Source organism: Podarcis gaigeae (assembly GCF_964106915.1).
Source record: "Podarcis gaigeae genome assembly, chromosome: 2".
In the NCBI taxonomy this organism is placed as follows: Eukaryota; Metazoa; Chordata; class Lepidosauria; order Squamata; family Lacertidae; genus Podarcis; species Podarcis gaigeae.
In genome coordinates this window covers 70,970,754-70,979,546 of record NC_139679.1, presented here as the reverse complement: position 1 = coordinate 70,979,546, position 8,793 = coordinate 70,970,754, and the positions used below count along the sequence as shown (strand labels likewise).

Genomic DNA, 8,793 nt, shown 5'->3' with positions numbered 1-8,793 from the left:
ACTAGATTCACTTCAATCCAGCAAGCCAGTAAAGTTTACCAGTTTCCAGAACAGTCCTTGAAAGCAAGATGCACACAGAATCAATAAAATGTCAATCTTACTGACTGCAAGTCCATACCTACTACACATAAAATGTATAAATCATCGCAGCTTTTTGCTCTATCACCAGCTGAGCATTTGAAATTTGAGCTGCAAGCTGAGTTCTGGTCACGTGGTATTGTTTCAGGTTCCTCTGAGGATGAGCAATGTTTGAACCAATATGAATTTTGCATTTGTGAGCAAAGGAACAGCAGTGCCTACCAATTAGGTTAAATGTCACTGAGAGATTTGCAGAAACTGATTTAACTTGCATGGTGTGCAAACCAGTGATGGAAATGGATTGCACATCTTGCCAGAATTCCCTCATCTTTTGCTGGTATGCTTAAACTCATTGATTAATGTGGGTTAAAGTGTTTTGGGAGTACTCTGCACCTGGCTAACCATGGCAGCTTTCACCACTGGTTTAAAAATAAGTACAAATAAGGCAAGTTCTTGGTTCAAAGGAGATTAAATTAAAGATGCCTGCTTTCACTGCGCAGCGATCCCTCTTGCTGTTCTGGCTTCTGAGATTCAGAATATTTTTTTTCTTGTTTTCCTCCTCCAAAAACTAGGTGCGTCTTGTGGTCTGGTGCGTCTTATAGAGCGAAAAATACGGTAATTAGATTTGCTTCCAATTGAGCGAGTATATACGGTAATTTTAACCAAGCAGCATATACATATTTAAGAACAGAAGAAGCTGCTCAATGTCCGTCCCCCTGTTCTCAGCATGGCCAACTAGAAGTCTGCAGCAACAGGTATTCAGAAGCAAACTGCTGCCACCCATAGGGGCAAAGCATAGCCACCATGGCTAGCAGTCACTGATAAGGCAGATTCATGCATGATAAAGCTAATTCTTTTTTAAAGTCATCCAAGTTGGTGGCTATCACTGCTTAGTTTTTTTAATCGTTTAGTTTTTTAAATCGTTTCACTTTAATAAGTGAAATCTGGTCTGCAGACATAGTGTGTTCCTGTGTACTCCGTTTCACTTTTGTTCAATGAAGCTTACTCCGCAATAAGGCTTGAAGCCTTAACAATGTAGAAAAATATTAGCTAGTGCAGGTAAAAACCCAGTAAAACCAAATACAAACAGCTAAGTGTTGGTGACTTTTATGTGCAGGGAGACCACTTTCCTATAGAATTGAAACTGTGGTACGTTAATACTCTAGTGCATCTCATTTTATTGATATTTATTACTCTAGCTCAGTAAGTTTAGGGTATAGAACAGCAATTGAGATGTTAAAGGAATGGATAGATGTTTCAAATGTGTTCCCAGTCTGAATTATAGAAAGGGAACAGGAAAACTGTAAACTTTCAAATCTCTACTAAGGCTGTTGCTCTAGTCATCGGCAGGGAGAAACCCATTCTTCCACTGCTAAGAGGGCGGAAAGCCAGCAAATGTATGAAGGCCATAAACTGCAAAAAACAAAAACACCATCCAGTATTGCTTTTACACAGTATAGTTGTCCTTGGATGACTTGGGACTCTTACTGGACTAAGAGATTTAAATTCATGTTCAGCCAAGAACACACTGGGTAGTCTTGATTAAGGGCTGCAATCTTATACCCATCTAACTAGGAGTAAGCCCCATTGTACGTATCATGTATATCACCATACCTATATTTCTCTTCTGTAAAATGGGACCTAGTGATCTACAAAATAGGGTTCTTATGAGGATGCATAAGAATTGAGACGCACTTGACAAAACAACGTAACATATATGGAGAATGGTGCCTTGGTATTTGAAGGCTGGCAACTCCAGGAATCTTTTATTGGCTTGACACTTAAAATAATTCTTTCCAGTAACGCAACCTTTGTACTACTTGTCAACTTCACTCTGACCTTTTTCTTTTTAAAAAAAAAAATGGAGAAATAAATCTTTCATCACCGGGGAGGATTTAAGCAGATACCATTGTGCTTTGTTTCTCACATCTCCTAAACTGTAAAATCTTTAAGCCAGTAATGAGTATAGAGTCTTGAATTGTGCAAAGCAGAATGGAGCTCACTTACCGCACTCAACACAGCACCCTCGAGCTCAATGGGATTCTTCTACTGCACTTTCTACAGCTTCTTTTCCAGTCTGAGCTTCCTATGTTATGGGAATAATGTGTGCTGGGAACCCAGAGGGGTCTAACGGAAGAGCTCACTAGCCTCTGTGTTTGTAGTAAAGTACACTGGTTTATTTAGTTGATATGTTTCTTTACAGAATGCAGAAAACACATTTTTTAAAATAATTATATAAGGACATAAAAACACATCAGTGGTTGGTGAACACTTTTAATACAAGATTTTCTCCCACCATTACAGTGTCTAGTGGCATAAATAAACAGCACTGGTGCTTAGGGGGAAGGCGGCTGATGAGAATGCCATTGTTATTATTCTGTTCACTGCCCCTTCGCCTCCAGTTTCTATGGTGACAGGTAGGCCCAGGCCTGAAACCGTTTGCGCTTGCGCATGACCATTATAAAGTGGCATCAGTTGCTAGGGACAACGGCACTGTTTGGAAGGCCCTTCTAACTTGCAGCATTTGGGCTTAGGAGGCTGTGTGTGTTGATAACTTGGGAGACATCTGAAATGCAGGCCTGCCAGTATAGATTTTGGCACTGTGCTGCCATGGTCGCTACCTTGTGGGGGGAGGCATTCTTACAAACGTATTTCTAGTGTCTGTTCAAAAGCAGTCTGCCCTAAGTGGTGCCACTTAATCCCTTTCCCTTCAACCAGCTCTCCTATGTGTGGAGCAGAATCCATCGCTTCTCCTCATCTGAGACACACACCAACTTTCAAGCACTGAAGGGATAGAGGAGAGGTGTGGTGTTTTTTTAAGGGAAAAAAAACTTTGTAGGGCAAATCTATACCTGTCAAACTAGACAAAGGCTAAACCTGAAGCATTCCTTACAGTCCCCCTCACTTCAACACAAACCCCTCCAGCCCACCTCAGGGGGCAGAAGCAGAGTGCAGAACTATATGGGGCCATAGTCAAATTAACATTTGTTTTAATAGACAAAATCCTATTCAAGTAGTCAAAAAAAGGCTTGATGGGAAATGCCACCCTAGCAAGTTCAGAGGTGAAGGTCATTTTAGCCATTCATCCACTAGTGTGTTAACTGGCCATGTCAGCACACCATCATACTTTGCAAAACAGTCAATATGGCTTAAAAGTGTCTGCTTTGTGTGCAAAGTCAGCCAGAGGCTGCCCAGCCCCCAGCCAGGGGATGGACTAATTATTGCAAAGGGCTTTTCCTCCCTCTAATGTACCAAAAATAGTCTCAAATGGACAAGAAAAAATTAATAACTCATGCTTAAAATCATTTTGTTGAAAGGGGGGGAGAAAGGCATGGGGGTGACCTTGATAGTCACTCCAACTTCCCAGGAGAGACATGTGGAAGTTCATTTTTTAAAAAGGCAAGAAACCTAGACATGGCTCTAATATTTAAAAACAATGACTATGAGAGACCAAAAAGAAAGGGAAAAAAATCTAAAATGAGCAAAGCAGCCAGTCCCGTTGAATTGATACTAAGAAGCTAAGCTCATACAAACTGCTGGCAGCATTACCATTTTTAATCACTTTTTTTAATAAAACAATTTGAGGCTGTATCAAAAATTTAGTAAAAAATTAGAGCTGAGAGTTCACTGATTTTCACTATGAACTATTTCTGGCGCGCACATGTTTTTTATTTTATTTTGCCAACCGCCAGACAGCTACTATTGCGTCTGTGTGTGTGCAGAGGACAGCAGTGAGTGATTGGGGGGGAAGAGGGACTGTTCCAATACTGTCGTCCAGGAGGAGTCTTGATGTGAGGAAACTGCATTACACTACATAAAAATATTGCATCTTCACCAAAATATCTCAAGAGTGTTTCAAAAGCCAAAGGATGCCTTCCAGATGGAAAAACCTCAGCGCAGCACCATGACCCTTGCAGCCTGCAGCTACCACTGTTGGAGCCCCGGTTTCCAAAAGGCAGCAAATGCTGCTACATAGCTAGATTCAACCCTCTCTCTCATCTTTTTTCATTTTGGTAATTACAAAGAGCTCTCCAAACTCTATCCTTTTTCCAGAAACCTATGGCTATCGGCATGGCATCGGTCCAGCAATGGCAGGCTGGAGCAACAAGAGCTCTCTCTACAGCTTGCAAAAAGGACCCCAGCTGATGACTGAACTGTATAATGTGTGAAAAAATAGGATTCCTTTGATTAAAAAAGACGGTCCCTCAGCCTGACTGGCATTGGAAACACCCCTGGAGCTTATTTGTAGTAAAGCATTTCCCCTCCCCCTCCCCATTCTATACATACAAGTTTAGGTAACAGCAATTAAATGTAAAAACTTAACATTGACCTCAGAAAGTCCTCCGGTTTTAATTTTTTAGGCTACGTTTCATGTTATGCCCTGTAGCTAGACACACGTGAAATAGAAAAAACAGTACAGTTAGTTTTAAAGGCAAACAGCAGAGACCCAGCGTGCCACCCCTAGCGCTGCCTGCATGTCCAGCCATTCTCCCTTTGCACAAGATGCTTTGAGACGCCTGCTGTCAGAAATACTTTTTGAGCCAAGTAGATTTTTCCCCCCCTCTATGAATAAACAAAACAAAAGCTGTTAGGCAAAAATAAAATCAGTGTCCCGAAAATTCCACAAGCACTGTGGTGTAGCAAACGCATTCGGAGAGAGGGCCTGCCGGGACCGGGCTACGTTTGAGCTTATGTATGTTGGTTTCCTAATTGGTAACGGATTCGCAGGCCACCGACCCCTACAGACAACACTGGTGTGGAACTATAGGCCCCATCTCCGCAAGCGCCTCTTGTTCATTAAGGGGGGACGTAGGGAGGTGGAGACCTGTATGGGGTCATGTTCTTCGGACGGGAGCCTTTGCCCTCCATGGGTGCTGTAAAGGGAGGGGGTGGCTGGTAGGGCGGTGCGTTGGGGTCTTCGTCTCGCAGTGGCGTGTACTCTCCTATGGTGTCTTGGTTGAGCGGGGTGGTTTCTGGCATATTCTGATTTGGGTACTCTGGGGGCGGGAGAGGGGCTTTCTCCTCCTGTAGAATCAGCGGCATGCTGGAGGAAGGGGGAGGCTTGGAGTCATCCAGCTCATCGGCAAAGATGATGGGCACTCCCTTCTTGATAAAGGTGGCTTGGTCTTCTATGGTGAGCTTGCCTTTTCTCTTCTTGCGATAGCAAATCATAGCGATGATCCCAGCAATCAGCAGGATTGCTGCCACCACCACAGCGGGGATGACCGTGTGGAGGTACACATCGTCTTCGCTCGTCTTTTCTGGATCCCGCGGAAGCACAACTGTAGGCGGTGCCGTTGTAGGAAGTCCTTCTCTATAGAAAGGAATAAACTGAATGCGTCCGCAGCTACCAGCACCAATAACGGAAATGTTCTTAGCCGGGAACTCTGGCGCTAAGGCATTCTTGAAAGCGTGGCTTGGCTTGCCAGAATTATCAGCAATTTTTCTGCTCATGGTGCGAATCATCTCTTTGGGGCATGGATCCAAAGGCAGAGTATTGTTTGTCCACTCAACTATAATGGAGCCGTTGACAATGTTTTCTATGGTAATAGTGCTACTGTTTCTGTCTCCGAGGGCAAAAGCCAACTTCTTCACCAACAAAATTTTCTTATGAATGTCATTGACAACTGTAGTATAGTCTCCCTCTAATGCGGCTTTAAATTTAACGGGAGGCACCTCGTCGGCTCCAAGACTATGGACAAATATTTCAAATGCATCCGCTGTTGAAAGGCCCCCTTTGTCTGTGGCATGCATGAAAAATTCATGCCTGCCCGAGTGTGTGCGATTGGGTAGTCCATACATTAGCTGACTAGTGCTATTGAACTGCACCCATGAGTTTTCTTCCAACGGCTTCTCATTTTCTAGTTTCATGGTCAACTGCAGTTTATCAGTGGTGGTATCTTCCTTGTCATAGAAAGTGTCTGAAGGTATCTTGAGTTCAAAGTAAGTGCCCACCCACGCATCCACCCTGTCAATATGGTTTTTCAGTTCTGGCGGATCATTGGGCACCCGAGGAGTTCCAACTGTAGTGGTGCGTATGCGAGTTGGTGGCGAAACTCTTTCTGGTGGAATGAAAGGTGATTTAGTAGTCCCGGGAGTCTTTGGAGGTCGAGGAATTTTGGTGGGTCTGGGAGTTCTTCGTGTCGTGCTCGTATCGGTGGTTGATGGTGTGGACGGTTTTGGCGTAGTTCTTTTTGGTTTCTTTGTTGTGGGCGGTGTAACTGCTGCAGTAGGTTCAACTTGCCCCGTCATTGTTGGCCGGATCTGGACAGGGGTAGTAGAAACTGCTTCTATCATTCTGGTTGGCTGAATTGGTCCAAGGGTTGGTGTCTGAACAATGGCACCTCTTGTTCTAATAGTAACGGTGGGTTTCCTAGGCAATGGGACAGGCTCTCTTACTGGAGGAGCTGTTGTTTCAGTGGGAGGTGCAATGGCTGGGGAAGTGGGTGTAGGAACAATTCTAATTGGCGGTTCTTGGAGGGCTGTTGTCGGAGGTCCAACAGCAGTCACAGGGGTTGGTGTAGCATTAATCTGCCGCCTTATTCTCTTTGGAAGATTAGGCTTCTTGTTCGCAATGTGCCAGCCAACCACGGGGTAGCCAAGATGAGCAGACATTGTACCTTCCTTAGCTGGAGATTCAACATTGCTTATGTTTGGGACACTATTCTGGCTCAAAGAACAGCCTAGTTTCCAAGATAGTAAGGCTCCATTTTCCACCACTTTCTTTGCGTTCCCTGGGCCAGCCATGAAGGCTGACATGTCAAAGAGTCTATTATTTACAACGGGAACCAATTTCATGTTATAAAGTTCCACTTCTGAGAAGGTTTTCATTCGGTTTAAAAGTTCAATCCTCTGCTTTGGTGTCATTTTTGTTAAGTCAGCATCCAAAATTACAGTCAAAATAGTGACTGGTTCCTCTGCGCTACACACAAACGGTGCTACTTCATTCACATCTTGTGAAGCCACCCGTACCGACTGAGGTTCATTATGATCTTCAGGGTGAACCTCAATGGAAAAGACATTGGTGGTTTGGGGCACGTAGCTTCCATTAGATACCAGATGCATTGAATTCACTGAGATATAATGAATGCCTTTATCTGTATCAAGCGGGAGACCTTCCAAGGTGCTACTCTCTGGTTCCCAATGCAACCAAGAAGGCAAAGTTTCTTTCCCAGCTTCGGTAATCTATGAAAGAGAAAGAAAGAAAAACTGTCACAGGTAGTTACAACATTCTTTAGAAATAAGTATAACAGTAAACTCTGGTCTTTAAAGTTTGTGCAACAGGCGTTTAAGAACCCCTCCAGCAAGTACACATTGAATGTAAATCTTGAGCAGTAGCTCAACTTGATAGGTCAAAGTGATTGAAAACAACCAAGTTAATAAATTAAAACAGGATTGAAAACAGACACTCACTTGGTTGCCTAGGGCCTAGGCTGAGCCCAAATCACCTACAGGTGACTAGGTAGAGAAACTTTTGTTAAAGGTAATGTTGGCTCTTTTTGCTTTTTGACTCACTAATTTTATTTATTTATTTATTTATTTATTTATTTATTTATTTATTTATTTATTTATTTAATTCAAAGGAGCCCAGGGTGGTAAAACAAGTGATAAAACCATAAAAACATCTTCAAAACAATTTCAAGTTAGATGCAGATGGGTAAAAAAATTAACTGAAAAGGCTTGTTGAAAGGGGACGGTCAAATAGGTACCAAAAGGTTTTTCCTAATAATTTAAAATGATCAAAGTCGTGCACTCAGTGTGTCTAGCGTGTTCCAATGTAGACAGAGGACCCTGATTTTTCACTGCTTCTTTACAGTATGCTTAGCCATTTTCATTAGGGTAACAAGAGTGAACACAACGTTCTACTAGAAAAGTGGAAAGATACGTACTGTGCCAAAGGGCCACCAGGAGCCAGAAAGAACATATGAGAGTCCCTTTTTAAGGTTCCTGCTGGTGGTTCTGTTAGACCAACTTTATTGCTTCAAATATACATAATTGAAACACTCTGGAAAAAGTTTTTCAGAAACTTAAAGACACCAGTTAAGGATTCAAGTGTACTAAGGTCTCCTGAGACCTTTGTATTCAGGAACAGAACACTTGATTATATACTTTCTCATAAGTAACTCTGTTGCATGACATGCTGCAGCGGTTAGATCTCAGAGTCTAATTACATATATGAATGTACACTCAAAATCCTCTGGCCTACTTTAGGAAGTGGAAACTTAATGTAAGAAAAAAAAGAAAGCACTCCCATATGTCAAAAAGGATCTTATTAGAGGTCAATGCACCTAGTTCCTCCTCTTTGATTTCTGTTCCTCATTTCTTCCATTTCCCCTCAATTATATAGCTTTTGGTTATAATCCTGTATTTCTTGGTGTTGTGGATAGGAAGGAAGGGAAGGAAGGAAGGAAGGAATGAAGGAAAAGAGGCATGGATGAAACCTGTATACTTTTGTTGGTTTCATGGGAAGCCATGGGAGCCAAAATATCAGTTAGCAGACTGTATGTTTATTGGGATCCTGCTTTATCTATAGCCATTTGTTATCAGAGTAACTATCTGACAGCATGCCAAGCTGAGTTTTTCCTTCTTCAAAATAGATGGGAAAACTATATAAAATCTATTTCTGTGCAAATTCCTGTATGCTTTGAAACCAAGGGAGTCCCAGCAACCATCCTGCCTAGAAGGAGGCGGCGCCATTTTGGTTCCATTTCAGGC

The 8,793-nt window shown here is 42.6% G+C and overlaps 1 protein-coding gene across 2 annotated transcripts in view; it reads right to left on the bottom strand.

Moving 5' to 3' along the window:
* Positions 1–2,233: 2,233 nt before the first annotated feature.
* Positions 2,234–8,793, bottom strand: part of DAG1 (dystroglycan 1) — a 60,279-nt gene continuing 53,719 nt past the window's right edge. For both annotated transcript variants that reach the window (XM_083726370.1, XM_083726371.1), the window contains exon 3: positions 2,234–7,263. In XM_083726370.1, the coding sequence (XP_083582496.1) occupies positions 4,876–7,263 (2,388 nt within the window). In that variant the 3' untranslated portion in view covers positions 2,234–4,875. The remainder of the gene's footprint in view (positions 7,264–8,793) is intronic.